General features: G+C 37.6%; 4 protein-coding genes across 4 annotated transcripts; 2 read left to right on the forward strand and 2 right to left on the reverse strand.

Moving 5' to 3' along the window:
• The first annotated feature begins 2,080 nt into the window (after positions 1 to 2,080).
• Positions 2,081 to 4,541, forward strand: LOC103928318 (UDP-N-acetylglucosamine transferase subunit ALG13 homolog). The gene is made up of 4 exons (XM_009337349.3): positions 2,081 to 2,540; positions 2,953 to 3,174; positions 3,574 to 3,673; positions 4,124 to 4,541. The coding sequence occupies exons 2-4, from the start codon at positions 2,995 to 2,997 to the stop codon at positions 4,378 to 4,380; spliced, it is 537 nt and encodes a 178-aa protein (XP_009335624.2). The 5' UTR covers positions 2,081 to 2,540; positions 2,953 to 2,994; the 3' UTR covers positions 4,381 to 4,541.
• Positions 4,542 to 5,740: 1,199 nt separating this feature from the next.
• On the forward strand, positions 5,741 to 9,569 carry LOC103928319 (probable serine/threonine-protein kinase PBL7). The gene is made up of 6 exons (XM_009337350.3): positions 5,741 to 6,118; positions 6,531 to 6,778; positions 7,901 to 8,283; positions 8,723 to 8,855; positions 8,949 to 9,038; positions 9,151 to 9,569. Exons 1-6 carry the CDS (start codon positions 5,803 to 5,805, stop codon positions 9,280 to 9,282), a joined length of 1,302 nt encoding a protein of 433 aa, XP_009335625.3. The 5' UTR covers positions 5,741 to 5,802; the 3' UTR covers positions 9,283 to 9,569.
• A 575-nt stretch (positions 9,570 to 10,144) lies between these two features.
• Positions 10,145 to 14,034, reverse strand: LOC103928320 (DNA excision repair protein ERCC-1). The gene is made up of 9 exons (XM_009337352.3): positions 13,743 to 14,034; positions 13,035 to 13,143; positions 12,261 to 12,364; positions 11,809 to 11,908; positions 11,569 to 11,645; positions 11,207 to 11,306; positions 10,977 to 11,048; positions 10,817 to 10,885; positions 10,145 to 10,725 (listed from the first exon to the last, which is right to left on the reverse strand). Exons 1-9 carry the CDS (start codon positions 13,997 to 13,999, stop codon positions 10,420 to 10,422), a joined length of 1,194 nt encoding a protein of 397 aa, XP_009335627.2. The 5' UTR covers positions 14,000 to 14,034; the 3' UTR covers positions 10,145 to 10,419.
• A 1,999-nt stretch (positions 14,035 to 16,033) lies between these two features.
• Positions 16,034 to 17,371, reverse strand: LOC103928322 (E3 ubiquitin-protein ligase ATL6). The gene has a single exon (XM_048577030.1). The coding sequence runs from the start codon at positions 17,369 to 17,371 to the stop codon at positions 16,253 to 16,255; it is 1,119 nt and encodes a 372-aa protein (XP_048432987.1). The 3' UTR covers positions 16,034 to 16,252.
• Positions 17,372 to 18,997: the final 1,626 nt, after the last annotated feature.

Genomic DNA, 18,997 nt, shown 5'->3' on the forward strand with positions numbered 1-18,997 from the left:
TCCTATGATGCTCCTAACTCGCGATGCCGTGTAGTTTAGTAATTCAATTCTTTTTCTTCAATGTATAGAAGTAGAAAAACGCTCCAAACTAATGATCTATTGGTTGAGGGTTTGGGCCAGTTGATTTAGGTCAAAATAAAATGACCCAAAAGGCAAACAAACAAGAATGCCCACATTCCCCAAACAAGAAACAAAGCCCATATTACACCCGCGTCTTCCAGACTTGATATTGGACATTGTATATGATGTCATCTACTGTTGCTTTAAAAAGATTAGAATTGTAAACCCTTCCTAAGGTTTTAAACTGAAACCATTTCAAAATTGCAAAAACAAATCGTTCGATGCTGTTTGATTTGGTTTGTATTTCAATTTTGGTTTTTGGTTTCAATTATCCACCCTTATATATATCTAGAGAATTAGAATGGGATACAACAAAACCATCACAATCATCAAGAGAAAAGCAACCAAACCCTTTTCGAAGCACAACTTTCGCACCAACGAACAATTCTCTCCATTCTTCATGATTTATCCGACGGAGTAAGTTTGTTTCAGCATTAAAATATGAGAGAGCTCTAGTATGCTTATGATTTTTCCTTCATGCTCAAACCAAGCATATTTCATGCACCATGGCATATCATTTATAGGTCGACGAGAATCCCATCAAGAACAGCTTGCCGCCAACTCTTGCATACCACACCGAACCGAAAACGACCACGAAAAGAGAGACGTTGAGCTTCTAGGAATTAAGATTTCAATGCAAAGATGAGACCACATGGATGATCTAGGTCTTGCCATTACGCATGTGTTCACAGTGTTATCGATGCATATATACAGGGCTTCCAAGCTATGGCCGTATAATCCTCTTATTCTTATATGCGAAGTAAATAAACGTAGGAATTAATCACGTTAAAGTATGTAAGATAACCACATATGATAAGGTTGTAGGTATATAATATTGAGAATCAATCATACGTTGATGGGAGGAGAAACCTTGCATGGACTTATAAGTAAGTTGGGTTACTCCCTATATTGCAATTGGTTTTATGGTGGAACCTCAACTTTCTTTATGGTATCAGAGCAAGTTATCTCACGTATGAAGCCAAACGACCATACGCGCTCCACGTGGGCTTATAAATAAGTTGGGCTACTCACTATATTACCAAGTAGTTTTATGGTGGAACCTCAACTTTCTTCATATAATAGAGATATTAGGTGATACACCACGTATCACTATACAACTTGTGAGATATGTGTGTTAAAAAGTTAATAACTTAAAAAATAAAATTTCTCATCATTTATATAAAAACAAGTGGTGTACCACCCATGTTCCCGTCACAATAAAAAATTTCTCCATATAATACATGAACATAGAGAACTATTGGTGAGAGCCACAAGGAAACTCCAATTGCAAACACAACGTTCGATTTCGCAAGGTTTCAATGTTCCCCTCCTTTGCTCTCGTACATTTAGACTTCCCAAGCACTTCTTTTCTTCTTATGCTAACTTGTGTCTCAAATATTCTCTCCCTTTGTTATGAACTTTGAATCTTCACACGGATAAACAAATACAAACACAATACACATTAGGAAGTCTACGAGGCAAGACAAAAATTCATGTCAAGTTAAATGGATATCTCATTCATAGTTATGTGTTGGTCACATAGCAAATGCGAAATATTCGTTTCACGCACCACTTGTATGAATTATCTCCCATGAGATAATTCAGGTAATAAAACTACTACATTTTTTTCTTCAATAGGTTTCAACAATGCTGCAAAATAGAAGTAGAAGGAGGCTCCAAACTAAATTATTTATTAATAGAGGATTTGGACAACTGATCTAAGTCAAAATAAAATGACTTCAAAAAGAAAAATAGCGAGAGAAATCTTCTTTATACAAATGAGAATTGTTAGAATATCGCTTGTCGCAAATAAAATAAAACACTAAAGTTAAACCTTCATTTGTAATACGCAATCAAATCTGAAACTTGAATGGTTGATCTTAGCAAATTAACATATTTTCCTATTATTTGGGAGAAAACTCGAATTTGGAGGATTAACGCAATCAAATCTGAAACTTGAATGGTTGATCTTAGCAAATTAACATATTTTCCTATTATTTGGGAGATAACTCGAATTTGGAGGATTAACACTTTTAAGTAGGATTAAGTGAATCTATGAATGTTCAGATGTCAAAATTTGAGAGATGTGGCAGAGGCCACACACAAAATTGATACGAAGTCCAATTCAACCCCATTAGAATGGACGAGAAGAGAATGAGATAAAATAACTCAAGATTTACAAAGTAGGAAACAAATTGTAACAAATTGAGTTTTAGGTGGTTAAAGTGAGATTAAGTGACAATTTCAAGGGCATTTCATGAAAATAAGAAAAGAAAAGAAAAGATTAACTCTCTCCGTCAAAGCGCGCACCTTTCTCCTCTGTCTCTCTCAAACTCAGTCTGAGCAGCCATGGCGAAGCTTGCAGTCATGGTGAAGACGAGAAATTGAGGAAGCAGATCACTAGCCTGGCGTCAATTTCGGTACCCTTTTCATTAATCTGTCAATTCCTTTGGCTTTAAATGTTTGATTAATTTGATCAACGTAATCAGGTTCTTGTGATTAAGTGAGTGAGTAATCCGTCTTTTTGATGGGTTTATTATTTCGTGTCTGCATTCCTCTTCCGAATAAGTTTTTGACTGTTGGGTTTGCCAATTTTATGAATTTGTGTATAAATTAAGGAATGCATTTAAATTTGTTGAATGGTTTGAAGTTGGTTTTGTTGGAATTGACTGACTGGTATCAGTTTTAGTCTTTTGAATTTCCGTTTCGAATGTATTTGGTTATCGTGTACTGACCAATTTGTTTTCGGAAAATAGTTTTATTTTTTCAATTCCTAGCTCCTCAGTTTTTTTAATTGTGATTGTGTTTCTTGCTGCTTGTGATTGGCTATAGGGTTGAGTAGTTCATGCTTTTCGGAAACTGACGAGGTTTTAGATGGGGGATTCTGAGGTCAATGTGAAGGCTCAGAAGACAGTTTTTGTAACTGTTGGAACTACTAGTTTTGATGCTCTTGTTAGAGCGGTGGATACACATGAGGTTAAAGAAGAGTTGTCGAAAAGAGGGTATACTCGGATTCTAATTCAAATGGGGCGTGGATCCTATATTCCAACAAAGGTATTTTTGATTTTTCGGGTTGCACGAATTATGTGATTTGTAGTTGTTCTTCACAATCTAATTTAAGGTAACAAACTTTAAGGGGTGAAAAGTGGATGTTCGAAGAATGCATTGCCCCGTTTGCTATTTTAGATTTCGGTTCAAGTTGCTCCACCTCAATAAAGGCATGGAAAGTTGTAGTGTTGATATTCAATTCCTATGTGGATAGAGGTTAAAAATTTGTCTGTGCTTCAAGGAATTTAGAACTTTCCCGAAGACGAAGAAATTAATCTTCTAATAAGCTATTGGAAACTCAGCAAGATAACTGTTATTTGTTATTTAGAACATATGCGTTGGTCATAGTCTATCCATGCTTTTTTCGTTTTCTTTGTTTCCCCGTCAACATTTTTTATGATGCAGGCTGAAGGAGGAGATGAGCCCCTTGCTGTTGACTACTTCACTTTTTCTTCAAGCATTGCAGACCACCTGAGAGCCGCATCTCTTGTGATCAGTCATGCAGGTATTATTCTGATAGCGTCTTCTTATCCTTCTGCATTTTTTACCATTTGGTTGATAAAAGACTTGCAGGTGTTCTGATGTATATCTAAAAAGCACGTAGTTTCAGCTAAAAGACTTGCAGCGGTAATTTGTCATGTTAGAATCTTAGACATTGCAAGGAAGCAAATGTGAAAGAGATCCTCATGAGGACTCGGTAACTATTATGTATTAGTTTCATCTCTTTTCCTATCATAAATGTGACACTCATCTAGAGTTTGTAATTTTAGTTTAGTGCTTTTGATAGTTTTTGAATTCATCAATTTTCGAAGAATTTTTTGTCAAAATTGTATAATGTAAAAGTACAGACGAGGCGTAAAAATTATAGTTGATTGTGAGCCATTTATTTACTTTGATGCTTCGGATATTTTCTTGGCCACGATGTTTCATGTGAATATAATTTACTGTGGCGCAGGGTCAGGGAGCATATTTGAGACATTGAGGCTTGGTAAGCCCTTAATTGTTGTGGTGAATGAAGATCTGATGGATAACCATCAAAGTGAGTTGGCAGAAGAACTAGCAGACAGGAAGCATTTGTACTATGGTCGCCCGCAGACACTTCATCACGTTGTAGCAGATATGAATTTGGATTCCCTCGTTCCTTACCATCCAGGTGATGCGACACCAGTTGCCAAGCTTATCAACAGGTTCCTTGGTTTTGCAGATGAATGACAGAATTGTAAAATGTTACGACTTTTATACTGAATCTGTCGATGATATAGTCTTTTGCATATTATCGATCGAGAAGCATGTTCGGTTGGCTAGGATCTCAAATACTTTTGGGTATCAGTTTGGGAAGACTTAATTTCATTTGCGTAGTTGAGACTCTTTAACATGTTATGCACCAGCTAACTTGTACCAAATGAAAGGACCACACGTTACTCTCACACGAAAAGAGCAATTTATTTCTCTCTTGGTATGAAACTGATCGTTCCTTATAATCCTCGAAGGACTTACCTGTCACGGGATATATTTCTCATGTCTCTGTGACACCCTCACGCAATGCCTCTCCTCCTCCTCACGTGACTTATTTTATGACTTACAGCGTGAGGGTGAGACAGACACAGAATATGTACCCGACAACAGGTAAGTCCTTCAAAGATGATAATGAACTTACTTTTTTAACCCTATAAAACCTAGTTGGAAGGACCTGACGCATGTAATGCGTCTGGGCATTTTGTTTCAACTTATTCTCCTTGTCTTCTGGGTTTGAAGCTGCTATTTTACTGTTTGTTTATTTGTTTTTATGGCAATTGTATTAGGTTGGCACATTTGCCAAGTTCACAACTGGTGAAAAAAGTCATTATCCACATGTCTGTAAGTCATATAAGCATCCAGATAATACGGAATTTTAGGAAGCCGTGGATTTTTATATAATTAGGTAATAATGGTTGGGGATTTTTTATGAATGTTATACTATCCACACTTATTAACTGTTAGATCGAATGAATTGAAGAAAATTAATGAGTAAAAAATAACAAGAGTTTGTGAGAGATAAAAAAAAAAAAAAAATGTGAATAGCAGTACCCTTTTTCAGTATGTTCGGTGATATTTTATACGCGGGTTTTTTTTGTTATTAGATCTTTGATCAAAATCTCAATGGTCAGAAATATCGTTGTATATATTTATACATTGGAACATAAACTAATTGATGGAGCTTTATAATACTATTGAGTGTTTTAATTGTTAAATTTGATTCTCACATTAACCGATGAAGAAAATATTGAATGATTTGAGTGGAGAATCGACACGAAAACCTCCAATACTTTCTGAAAGACAGAGACAATTCCTTTAGAAAATACAAAAGAAGAGACCAAGCAAGTACACAGAACCAGCTATTCACGAGGCAGAGATAGAGAGAGAGAGATAAAGAGGAATCATGTGAAATGACCAAACTTAAGAGAGAGAAAGAGAGATGGCATCCTACTTAAAAGTTAAAAAGGGAAATAAACTCAACCCCCACCTCTACACCATATGCAAACTTACACCTCACCTCTCTCACCCCCACCTCTCTCTCCCCCCCCCCCCCCTTCCCTCCTCTCTCTCTCTCTCTCTCTCTCTCTCTGTCTCTCTCGTGCATTGCTTTGTGCTCTCATGGAAGTTAACACCACCGCTGCTGCATCCGCAGGGCCACTTGACCTCGCCGCAAAAAACGACACTCATAAACACCAACCCTACAGCCACCACCAACACCACCATGGAAACTTTCCTTCAAAAACTGTTCTTATCATCATCATCTCCATCATCTCAGTTTTGGCCCTTCTTGCTATAATCTTCATCGTATTAATGCTTCGACGGCTCGTCAAGTTGAAGAAAACAAATGGCGATATTTACAAAGAGAACACCGGCTTGATCAATACAAGTTGCAGGTCCATTGCTCAAACCGCAGTGGACTTCAATTCTAGCCCAGGTAATTAAACATTACCCCATCTTTTATTTCATTTTTATTTGTACCAACTACCAGGAGAGAAACTTAACTACATACATCAAGATGCCACCATTGCCATATCCCAATTCAATCATGCAATGCCATGTGCAACGCAAGGCAAGGCATAATTCGCTTAGGACAATGCCAAAGTGACATTGCCGTTGTAAGCAAGTTCTTCTCATGTGTTAAGAAAAGTCATTGTGTCTATATCCCAAACCAGTCGCATTATGTTATGTGAGAACGTTAAAATGCATGACAGTGTGTCAGTAACATTTAAATATACTGTTGTAAGGAAGCTGTACTCCTGTAGTAGGAGCTACTCTGTTATTAAACAGATGATTTTGAGCAAGTGCAAGTCCAAGTTCTAATGTTGGTATGTGTGAAATTGGGGCAGATGTGAAGGGTGGTTGTCTCCAAGGAGGGAATTCTGGAAGGTCATTGAGGGCACCTGCAGACAAAGGAGTTCAAGTGTTCTCATACAAAGAACTTGAGGAAGCCACTGATAATTTCAGCGAGGCAAATGTGATAGGGCATGGTGGGTTTGGAGTGGTGTATAAGGGGGTCCTAAGAGATGGGACAGTGGTAGCAATTAAGATGCTGCGCAGGGAAGGCAGGCAAGGGGAGCGTGCCTTCAGGTTTGAGGTGAGTGACTTCATTTATTAGCTTTTTGTTCTGATTTGATCCTTGTATTTCTTTACTTAATTTTCGTTTCTGTCTTGTTTTTTATTCCACTTCTTTTCTGAATACATTTGACTTGAAAATTAATGTCATTTTGTCATTTTTAGACGTGCTCATTTGTTTGTCAACACAAACTCATGTGCATTAGAAGGTACATAGTACATTAACAGGAGGACTTTTTATTTTTTTTTTTATTTTTTTTTTTAACAAATGGTATTATGTATACTAGGGGATGAACTTAGCCTTACAATGGGCTAACATGGTTCAAATTCGCTTTTGGTGAGAATCGAACTTAAGATTTTTCACTTATAAGTAAAGAGGAATACCACTAAACCGTAGTACTAAGTGACATTAATAGGAGGACTTATCTACACCCCTTAGAACGCCACTGTAAAACTCTCGACCACTAACACGATGTCATTTAATTTTTAGTTTCATACATAGGTTGCCATTGCATGATTAGTTTAACACAACACATTTTTAGCATCTCCGTTTCATTTAACTCCTTTTCCATGAATAAGGAAGAGAACTTGCCTGAAATATGGACATTTCTTTATGTCCATCATGTGATGAGATGCAAAAACAAGATGAGTATATCCTGTAGCAAGCAAGTACTCTTCCATTAATAAATCTTTGGCACAAGTGATTTAGGGACAATGAACAAGAAGGATATATATATATATATCCCAGCTCCTCCTCCACTAAAAGATTTTTGGCTCTCTCCCTCTCTCGTACACACATAAAACACACTTGGGAAATCTTAGGGGTTGACTTAAGTAACCCTCCCTCACACAAACATTATGCTTCCTTCAAATGTTTTGATATAGGAGTTTTCTTTATAATATGTGTGCATTATATCTTTTAAACAAAGTTAGACCCTAAATTTCAGGATTCAAAATCATTCTAAACTGTTTTATTCAATTCCTGCACATGGATTTGGGAGAAAATTAAAAACAACAACTGGGTTTGTTTTTTTGCTTTTTTAGTAAGTTCGAAGGATTTCGAACTCTGAGCATACTGTTATCCTCAATGACCACTAGACTAACCCCAATGCCTTTTTATCTTCCTGTGTTCTCCTTATTGTAGGTGGATCTACTAAGCCGGTTGCAATCTCCATACTTGGTGGAGCTACTTGGCTATTGTGCTGACCAGCACCATAGGCTCCTCATATTTGAATGCATGCCCCATGGTACTCTGCAACGCCATCTACATCCTACAAACAATCATCAGCCGTTAGATTGGGGGACCCGATTGAGGATAGCCCTTGATTGTGCTAAGGCCCTTGAGTTCCTCCATGAACATGCAGTCCCATCTGTTATACACCGTGACTTCAAGTGCACCAATGTTCTACTAGATCAAAACTTTCGTGCCAAGGTGTCGGATTTTGGATTGGCCAAGATGGGTTCTGACAAGATCAACGGTCAGATTTCAACGCGTGTGCTAGGGACCACCGGATATCTGGCACCAGAGTGAGTGCTGCATCATCTGTAATGGAGCCCCCCCACTACCATTCAGATACTAACAAACATATAGGCACTGCAATGGAAGCATGCATGCACATGGGTGTATATACACTGTCACTATTATTTTAGCTGTCATTTTTTATCATCTTCAGTACCGTTACTTGGGTAGAGCAAAATGGACTATATAACAAAAGATAAAGTAATTTTTGCACATTCCCTTCTTTTTTTTTTTGTCAACACTAGTTAATTCAAATTGTTGAATTAAATAAAACAAATAAATAAAGATGTGCAAAAAGAGAAAAAATGTGTGCGGAAATCATTTTCTTAAAAGAGAATTCAAATGCCTGTGTACAAGAAGTGCATTGTGTAAGTACTAGTTTCTTAACTTAATAACAGTGATCGATCTTTTATTTTTCATTAAGTTTTTGGACCCTTGATGATATAGGTATGCCTCGACTGGAAGGCTCACTACAAAATCAGACGTATACAGCTACGGCGTGGTTCTTTTAGAGCTCTTAACAGGGCGCGTGCCGGTAGACACAAAACGGCCTCCTGGAGAGCATGTCCTTGTTTCATGGGTACGTCAATTGTAAATTTGTTAACAGATGAGTATGCATGCATGCAAAATGAAACTAAAATGTACTTAAATTTTTTGTACTGTAATTAATCAGGCTCTTCCAAGGTTAACTAACAGAGAGAAAGTATTGGAAATGGTTGATCCAGCTCTTCAGGGGCAGTTCTCAAAGCGGGATCTAATTCAGGTCAGCTTAGCTAGGACGTTCCAATTAATTATATAATCTTCAACAGAAAGTTATGGATTCTTAGAGTTTTAACTAACTCAAAGTTTTCTTTTTATAATTTTTGTTCTTATAGATAGCAGCTATTGCAGCAATGTGTGTGCAGCCGGAAGCTGAATATCGGCCTTTTATGACGGACGTGGTACCGTCTCTAATTCCGCTGGTTAACAGCTCCTCTTATGGTGCTTCCTCTGGTTCGTCTTCATAACCAAATACCAAGTCCAAGGTATTAGGGTTTTCTCCAAATAAAAAGTAAAAAAATTGTATTAGGGTTCATGTGAAAACTGCAAGATGACGTGAACTGTTCAGATATCTTATCAGCCAGTGCTTTGGCAGCTTTTTTTATTTATTTTTTAAATGTTACTCTTATCACCTAGTAGTACCATCATTTGTATCATCTCTCTAATAGAGATGAGACCTACCTGTGTTGGCGGACATTATCTCTATTAGAGAGATGATACAATTAAGTGATGATTGTAACAACATTACTCTGTTTTTTTTTTTTTTTTTTTTTACTGAATACAAGGGTACACATCATTCTTGATCGGCTAGTATTTTAATTAACTTAATATTTCGTGCATGCATATGTATAAATCCAATTAATTTGTGCTGTAATATATGCTTATCCTTTTTACTATATAACTATATGTTGTAATATATTTTGAAACTTCTTATACCAGAAGAAATTCAGAACACTTCGAAAAACTTCAGATTGGAAATTCAGAATCTCTAAGCGGATTCTAATTTTCGTTCTAATTTTTTTAAAATATTCTTACACAGAAATTTTCGAATTCGAAAATTTTAATGTTGATATCGGAAGCATCATTCCAACTTCCACCCTTATGTTGAACCTCTCTTTTTCTAGTGGATGAGATGTGGTGTATTCAATCTGGGTATTGAGTTGTTTTTAGATTGCGACTGACCGATGACCAAGTGTATTCTTAAATATATATAGTTAGGAGTTGCTTGGTATTCCATTTAAAAATACTTTGTAGTTTGAAAAAAATGAAGAATGTTACTAAATTACTGAGTACTTGTCGTCAAAAACAAAAAATTGGATCCAAGAAGGATACCAAACCAGCTCTCAATCATTTAAGAAAGTTACAAACAAACCCTTAACTTCGAAGATGAACGTACAAGAAGAGCATTTCGCGTGTAAATTTGTAATAATTTATTAAACATGGTCCTTTAATGGCTTAACAATAACCCGAATACATTTCTAGAACCGTAAATCAGCCTAAGATGGTGCCATCAGCAGATGGATTTCGGGCAACGAAACTTTGTCGATGAACTACCGGCTGCGAAGAATGCAACAGTTACAGTGAACCTAACCTTGAATTTCTACTCATTCGTTTTCAGATTCAGCTTCCATGGCAGTACTTGTTTCTCCTTGTTTCTCTCCTTGTGAGTTGATGCTCTTTCTATTAACTTTATCAGCATATTTGGAAAAGGCAGCAGACAAGGCCGACTTAACACTCAATTTTCGTTCCTTCTTTCCACGTTTGCTTTCATCTTCTGTTTCCTCTGCTGCTTTATCTTCATCCACTGAACCAGGTTCAGCATTGCTTGGGACAGAGGTTTCTGGAACAGTAGGGCGACTGGCAACCACACGCTTAAATGGTTCATGAAATGTATCATACAAACGTTTCACCTGATAAGCAAGGCAAAAAAGGTACAATTGTTATGCCTCCCATCGTATATTCGTCTGAACATTAAAAAGAAAAAAGGTCGACAGAGAATACCTTACGCTCTCCTATCCCAGGGCAACGAGCTAGATCTTCCATGGAAACATCCATGATATGAGAAAGAGACTGCAAACAGGAGAATGATATTTCAACATTACTAAAAACTAAAAACCACACTATCTGCCAACGAATTCTCAGTGCAAAACTGGAGGCATACCCCGAACGTAGTACCAAGGGTGACAACATCAGTCTTGTTAACATGTCGAACTGTCGTTAACGCGTGATTTAGCTACCCAAAATAGACAAGGTTCAGTTCAATGAATTCAGTGTCATAAATTATACAATCCATACCAGATATTATCGCAAATTAAGCAAATAATTTGATAAGACCCTAATTTCTCTACATGAAGAATATAACTGCTTAGTCGACCTCAACTGTACTAATACCCGCGATAAATAGTCTGTATCCATTTGACCTTGAATAATGTCTGCAGGCTTGTTTTCATAAACTTTTATAGTCTCCAAGTATCGACCACATTCCTCCAAGCTATAAAAGAACATGTTAGAAGCACATATGGGGTCAAAGAAACTAACAAAAACTAAGCTACCGGGAGTAAGCTAAAGCTAAACACCTTTACAAACAGAGACCCTTTTAACCATACTTGATCCCCGTTAAAATAGTTAATCATGTTCTTGAAAAGCTTACGAGAAGAATATCAAATATAACCTTCCAATATCAGAGTCATGGAAAAAAAGACCGTTGCCAAGTTTACATTTTTGGCTTGCAGTTCAAAACAAAATATTTATACCTCCAACCGCATAATAATGTGCATTCATGAAGCAGAGCAGTTTTAGTAACTTCAAGTAAAGGCTTGATTACATCTTCCTGAAAACCAATAGAAATAGTGAGCAAGTCTGCTATTATAAAGGCAGAAAAAGAACTGCTCACTCTGTACGTCCAATGAGTTACGTCAAAGTATAAACTACGATAAAACGAATAAAAAATTACTGATAAAGCTATGAAAGACAATTTTGGCACAATGGCTTACCACATCAACATGGCAAAGGACAACACGAAGCTTAAAGTTCTTTTGCAATTCTCTGATACGGAAATATAGGTAGTCTGGATGCAGCAGATGATACCGAAGACTACAACAATTGGTCAGCATACATATCATATAAATCAAAATCAACTTATAAGTTTCATCGTATTAAAATTAGCATGAGTTAGGCATCATCAACTCGAGTCCAAAAACACCTCAAGCTCAAAAGTTAGGGCAACTACGATATCATTGCTGTGTACTGTTAGTCAATTTCCATCTAGATATTCTATTTTTTCATGAGAAAATAAATGCAACGGTAGCTAGATGAGAAATCATATTGGATAAACTGTCATACTATGTAAGTTTTCACATAACAGTTGTACCATATTTACCACAGCATCCTGGCTATAGATTCACATATATGTAACTTGGTATGACGTACGTGCAAATGTTCAAACCTGAGATAGAGAGCGCATGAGCTTTGCCCAAGTAAGTAGTCACAACCAATATCTGCAAACTCCCACCTCACATTTCTAATATGTTTCAGCAATGGGTTTCCCTTCTGTAAGGAGGAATTAAATTTTACACTCAGTTCACAATAATAGGACTGCGGATTGAAAAATTGCTAAACGATGCAAAGGCTGATCATGAACTTTACTCTGCTTGTGGCAATAATATTTGGAGCTATTCTAGACCCCGTATCATGGTAAGGCTACTAATGTAAAACATGGACTTTCAGATCCAATTTTCAAATTTAAGTACTGAGTAATGGTTGCATCAAATTGGCTAATCATTCACTACACTGACACCCCAAAACTAACAAAAAACCCATCTTATCCTTTTGTTCAGTTACAGCCTTTTTTCTGTCACAAATTTCGTACACACTGACATCAAAATGTATAAACATATGAATAAGGGAATCTTAAGAAGTCTTGCAAAAAAAGGACATCACATATATCGTATACGTAATAAGGTTCGAAAATTGCCAGTGTCAACCACACCATTACTGAAGATACTAAGATCGGCACATTAAAATTTCAAAAATGTGGTCAATGGTTTCCTGATATTCATTAGTTCTACTCATGTTTCACTGTTCAGCCAAAGTATGCCAACTTTCAAATTGTAAGGAAGAAGTACCATTATCTTAAACAGTTAAATTTGAAAAGATGCAATGCATTGTCTAAAACTCTAAGAAAAACACACCAAGTACCATTGGATGAAGAGTACTAGACCTGTCTGTGGCTCACAAGAATTGCATTGCGACGCTGAACAGATGAAGATGATGCAACTGCATTCGCAGGTGCAGATGATGAAGACGGAACATCAGATTGGCCAGTTTGCCTAAACCAAAAAACAAAGAACGAAAGCATCTCAGCTTCGGATAACCAGAAAAAGAAAACACAAACCTTAACAAACCACCTAACAGTTCAATCAACTAGAAGCTCTGTCCTTGCTGAGTTCTTATACAACAAAGAGGACTTCTCTCTGAACTTGATTTCCAACATTTTATCAACCTAAGATTTCGAAAGCGAATGCTCACTTGGGTTCTAAGAAAAATGAAAGCTGACAAATCATCGCAAAATCAAACATCATAAAGATTAAATTTTTAAGTAATCAAAAGTTCAAGAAAGTTCTCTAAACTTAGTTTCCAACATTTTATCACCCTAACATTTCGAAAATGCTAAGTTGGGTTGTAACGAAAGTCAATGTTTACAAATTACAGCAAGATCAAATTTTTCAGAAGCCCAAACCTCGAAAAAAATTCTCTTTTATTTCTTCTCACACGCCCATCAGAATAGAAGTGCGAGAATGAATAAACAATTTCCCACCAAAACAAACAATAACCCACATTTCCTAAATCAGAAACTACCATAAATCCAAATAAAAACTCTCCACTAAACAAACACAAAGGTTTGCATTGAAATTGGTGAAAAGGGTACCTCGAATTGGTGGCGTCTGAGGCCTGCGGCGGTTGTGAGGCGGCGGTGGAGGCAGGAGGCGGCGAGTAGAACTCAGAGGACTTGACGAATGCAAATGCTTGAGCAAAACTATGTGAAGGAGTGAAGAGAGAAGGCGGGGTGGATTTAGACTGCGAGCTCTCGAGTACTTCTTGAAAAGATGGTATTTTTATCACTGTTTTCTTCTTGTTTTTGTTCAGGTCTGACTCTGTATTTTGCCCTCCGTCTTCGTCTTCCATGTGTCCCTCTGTTTCTTCTGCTCTTTCGTCGAGTACGCTGATGGTTTTGCGTAGTTGGTGTTGGGTTTCAGGCTTGGGCTTGAAGTGATGATGGGTTGTGGACCATTAAAGCCCATTTCATTGCAAATTTAAAACTCCAAGGTTTAGCAAAATGTAGTTTTTCTCGTATTCTTGTCGTGTTGAACACAAACTGCAATTGTAACGCGTTATTTGTTAACAAACTGGGCTTCTAGAGTCAACTGAAAAAGTGAGTGTGATACTAATAAACGTAATTTATTTGGTGATTAGCAATAGCATGAATTAATAATTGAATTCCAACGTCATGATGTTTAATCTAATAAGTAGTTTTCAACAAAAGAAAATCTAGTGAGTAATTACAAACTACACCAACATAAATATATGATCGTGATTCTTACATCATCTATACTACAAAATTTGATAAAACAAAGATTCTCAAAAATTTTGATTTTTTTTTTAAAATCAATTACAACATGCAGACTGACCGACAAATAAATTCCAAGAGGAGTAGAGGCCAAGAAGGAACAAAATCATCTGAATGGGGAGAATCGCTTTCCAACCAAAACGTATGACAACCCTATTGATAAGCAAATATGATGCTTATTTCCGCATAAAAAAGAGAATACAAAATTAATAATAATTCGATACCAATAATAATTGTTGATGGTGCTGAGGGCGAGCAAGTAAGCAAGACCCTTAAGCTAAATAGATAAGAGAGCATCGGGGGTCAAAGGGAATGCGATTTCACGTGTCAAAGAATATTGTTTCATTAATTTGACAACAAGGTAAGAGAGGAAAAATTGGAAGACAACAAAGTAAACGAGAGCATTTAATTAAGGGAGTTCTAACGTGTCAAATAATATTATTTTTCAGACAATATAATTAAAGAAGTTTTAACAAAACAGTCACGGTATTGTTCATTTTTAACTAAAAATTACATTTTTACCTTTTTCTAGTACTATTCATTACACTTTTATTTGTCGTTTTTTATTAAAACTAAAGTTTTTTTTTTTTTTGAACTTTTCTTTAGCTTTCCTTATAATTAAGCAGTCGGGTTTTAATTTTCAAATGCTTTGACACCAAAAAAGAAAGTTTATATATTCTAAGATTGGAAAGAGGCAGCAATTAGTACCCTAAGTTACAAGATAAGATAACGGAATGAGGAAGGCCCAAAAAGCAATCGGTTGCTTCCATAAACTGCCGAACAATTAGCACCAAAAGGGCGACGAATGCCAAACAAAATGGTCAAAAATTCCACCCTGTTATTATAAAGGGGAACACTCCAAGCTCCGAAGTAACAAATCACATATTATGCAAAAGATCCTTTTTCCTCATTAAGAAATTTTGCAATGTGTTCGGAATACAAGCACATTAACTTTATATTAAACAAGTGGAGGGATACTTTAAAAAAAAACTTCTCACTACTTATATATAACATGTGACGTACCGATCCGTGTTTTATTAAAAAATCTCTCTTCCGTCACCTAAGTATGCAATAATCATCATGTTAGTCTGCATGCTAATCGAAAGTACACATAATGAAATTCTTATGTAAATATTGTTTATGATCACTTACAAATAAAGAAAAACACTACTAAATCTTGGTGTGGACACAACCAAGCGAAAAATGTGTGGCTCTTCTTTTTTTTTTGAAAAGTTTGCATGGTAGCAGATGACCAAGTCATTAGAAGAACAAAGAATTCATTTCTTTTTGGTCCAACAAGATGTCCTTTTGTATTGTTCCCTCCCATTCATTTTGGGTCATCATATTCAATTCAAATATCTGAATACAAGTTTTAACTAATTTTGGTCCTTTTGTATTTTTCCCTCCCAAAAACCTCTTTAATTTGATATTTTCTTCAATTTGTCCTTAGCCCTTTTTTAATTAAAAAAATATTAGAGGAATGAAAATTAAAATCAAGATTTTGTACTGAGTGTGGTATAATATTTATCAACTGAGTTACAAACTCTTTAAAATTTTCGTTTTCCAAATACATTGTACATAATGTCACCCGATAAAGCAAGATCCTTTAATTTGTAAGACCAACTCATTCCATTGACTATATATAATACGAGTGTCAACATTGTCATCTACATGACACCCGGTCTTTTCAAATTTAAAGTTCAAGAAAATTGATAAATAAGGTACAAAAACATTTATAGACATTGAACAAATTGACCCAAGCAGTGGAGGGGAAAAGATAAAAAAAACTTATACAAACCAACTAAAGCTAATTAAACCGGAGGCCGAGCCGAACTGCTCCTAGACATTTCCGGCACGGCCGGTGTCTCACCGTCAATTGCCGCCACTTTCGGCGACGAACGACTTGACATCCTTGTGAGAAATGGTGGCGTTTTGTTGAACACCCACCGGTCCGATCTAAATTGCCGGTCCAACGGCTCGAGCCTTCTGTAGCTCCTCACTCTATTAATACTGCTACTCTCACCGGTTCGGGGCCCACGCCTCGAACTCCCTTCTCGGGGCAAGACCAATAAGCTAGTGGACCGGTTCAGCTTCCGGTTCATAATCTGTTTCCTGACTTCAACCGGTAACCTCAAGGTGAACCGCTCAGTGTCTTCTCCCGGTTGGACCGCAGAGTGTCCGGTCGAGTGTGAGCGCGAGAACAATCTCCGCAGCCTGCTCGATCTCGATCCACGTGTACGGTTCCGATTAAGCGTCTGGTTTATGTTCAACACCTCAGGTTCTTGCTGTGCTAGCATTCCCAGGTCATCTCTCTCCCGTTCCGCGTCTACGGCGTCGTTTTGAGCTTCGACGTCGCCCTCCTGCTGCACCGATCCCAACTCAGTGAGTTGTGGTGCCGAGTCGCCGGGCTGCGGAACGAGGTTGGCCCGGCACACGGGACACGTGGTGTGCGACATCAGCCACACGTCGATGCAGTCAGGGTGGAACACGTGGTCGCATTTGGGGATCAAACGCAGCATTTCGTCGTCCTCGAATTCGTTTAAGCAGACGGCGCACTCGAGCGCCTCTTTCCCTATTTTAAGCCCCTTGATCTCGGCATAGTCAAGTGTGGGGAAGGTGTCGAGGACGGCGGTGTCGAGACCGCGTGAGGCTGCCCCGCGTCGGGATCGGCCGGTGTGGGAGGCGCCGGCGCGGACGCTGTCGGCTTGGTAGGTGTCGGAGCAGCGGCGGACGTAGACTGAGAAGAAAACCATGAGGAAGAGGGCGGCGATCAGTACGGCGATGATGATGGCCAACGGCGGGCTGAACCGCTGGTACTGGTACGGGTCGGACCCGTCCGGACTGGGCTGGGCTCCAACCGGTGATAGGAGGAAGAGGAGGAAGAGAGCGAGGACCGCATGCTTGGCGGCGCAGGATAAGAGCGGAGCCATGGTGTTGTGGTACCGGGGAGGATTGCTGGAAAAGGAGGATATAGAAGGAGAGTGAGAGAGGAAGGGGGAGGAGGTTTATAAATGAAACGAGAGAGAGAGAGAGAGAGGAGAAGTAACGTCGGGGAAGGTGTCTTGTGGAACGAAGGAAGACGAGCAGAAGACAAAGAAGGGAAACGAAGACTATCAAGCCATGGGGACGGGAGTGGGACCCGCAGGCCCGGGACTTTCTCTGGCTTTTCTCGCGATGGAACGGTGGGGGGTTGCGGTGATGTCAGCGGCTGGTCATGGGTGGCGTTCCGCGGCGACTTGCGTTGCTCGGCCTTCCGAATTAGTAAGGAATATGGTAATAAGTTCGCCTATTGGAAATTATTTCAGAATCCAATGGTGGATTATAGATGAGAGAGCTAGTTAAATCTTAACAATAATATGATTCAAATTCGTCTTTATAATAATCAAATATAAGACCTATCACAAGTGAAAAATACTAAAACATATACTAAGTGGCCATGTCAACTAATTAAATAAAAACAATTAGCGATTAGAAAGATTTCCAATTTTTTTTACAAAAAACTGTTCTTAATTTTATAGTAAACAAAAATACATCTATCTAGGACACAAACGCACCAGATTGCACCTCAAACTTGTTCTATATAATTGTCCCTAATTTGACCAGAATAAAAAACAATAACTCTTAACGTTATAAACTAGGATTTTCATTTTTCTGAAATTTCGACGAAATGTTTTTTAATGGCAAAGTTTTTAATTCAACAAACTTGACCTAGTAGTATCTTGACTAGTGAATGGTTATTCTCAAAGAAAAATTATATATCAGAAAAAGTTGAAAATTGGGTTTAATTTTTTATGTATCCAGTGATATTTGTTACCCTAATAATCTAATTTACACTAAAATAATAAAAGAATGGATGTGCTATCCATATACCTCATTTTACCTCTCACACACCCCTTGATAATTTATGTCCGTTGATCTTTTTCAATTCATTCGATCTGACGGCCGAAAATTAAAAAAGTGTGTGAGAAGTAAAATGAGGTGTGTGGATATCACATCTCTAAAAGAAAGTTTAAACGCATAACGTAGTAAGTGAAAAAAAATACTCTATTCGCCAAAACAATCTACTGTTTGCAGACTTCAATTTTTACATACTTTCTGGATTGAATGTCCTTTTCTGAAGCTAGCGTGCTGTTTTTTTGAAGTATTTCTTTGGCTTGTGTTCGTAATTCCTTTGGTTCTGCTAGTGTTTTTTTTTTTTTTTTTTTTCATTCTTTTGTTTCGTTAATTCTCTCTTAATTACCAATAAAAAATAAAAAAAACAGAGAAAATGTTAGACTTGTGGTTCAAACAAATCACAAGAAGTTTAGCAAACATTAGTCTCAGCAGCCCAAAGCATAGTCGCGAGAAAAATGGGTCAACATCACACTACGATCAATAAGGAAACGGAATCTGACGGCTGTCAGAAAGTACTGCACCGAAGAGTTGGAATGTTCGAAGTACCATATAAGCTTCTAGAAGAATCTAGATTCTAGATCTTTTAGTTTAGCTTGCAAAATGGTCAACCCAAATTAAATTGGATGGGTAACCACTAAAAAGTAGCGTGGTCAGAAGGGAAC

The sequence above is a fragment of a genome, unplaced genomic scaffold (assembly GCF_019419815.1).
Source record: "Pyrus x bretschneideri cultivar Hongxiangsu unplaced genomic scaffold, Pyrus_bretschneideri_v1 Contig11, whole genome shotgun sequence".
NCBI lineage: Eukaryota > Viridiplantae > Streptophyta > Magnoliopsida > Rosales > Rosaceae > Pyrus > Pyrus x bretschneideri.

Coding starts and splice junctions, on each gene's coding strand:
- LOC103928318 (XM_009337349.3), top strand. CDS start 2,995: ATGGGGGATTCTGAGGTCAATGTGAAGGCTCAGAAGACAGTTTTTGTA. Junction 3,175..3,573: donor GATCCTATATTCCAACAAAG/GTATTTTTGATT, acceptor TTTATGATGCAG/GCTGAAGGAGGAGATGAGCC. Junction 3,674..4,123: donor TCTTGTGATCAGTCATGCAG/GTATTATTCTGA, acceptor ACTGTGGCGCAG/GGTCAGGGAGCATATTTGAG.
- LOC103928319 (XM_009337350.3), top strand. CDS start 5,803: ATGGAAGTTAACACCACCGCTGCTGCATCCGCAGGGCCACTTGACCTC. Junction 8,284..8,722: donor ACCGGATATCTGGCACCAGA/GTGAGTGCTGCA, acceptor TTGATGATATAG/GTATGCCTCGACTGGAAGGC. Junction 9,039..9,150: donor CAAAGCGGGATCTAATTCAG/GTCAGCTTAGCT, acceptor TTGTTCTTATAG/ATAGCAGCTATTGCAGCAAT.
- LOC103928320 (XM_009337352.3), bottom strand. CDS start 13,999: ATGGAAGACGAAGACGGAGGGCAAAATACAGAGTCAGACCTGAACAAA. Junction 11,909..12,260: donor TCATGCGCTCTCTATCTCAG/GTTTGAACATTT, acceptor CAATTGTTGTAG/TCTTCGGTATCATCTGCTGC. Junction 10,726..10,816: donor CTGGGATAGGAGAGCGTAAG/GTATTCTCTGTC, acceptor CTTGCTTATCAG/GTGAAACGTTTGTATGATAC.
- LOC103928322 (XM_048577030.1), bottom strand. CDS start 17,371: ATGGCTCCGCTCTTATCCTGCGCCGCCAAGCATGCGGTCCTCGCTCTC.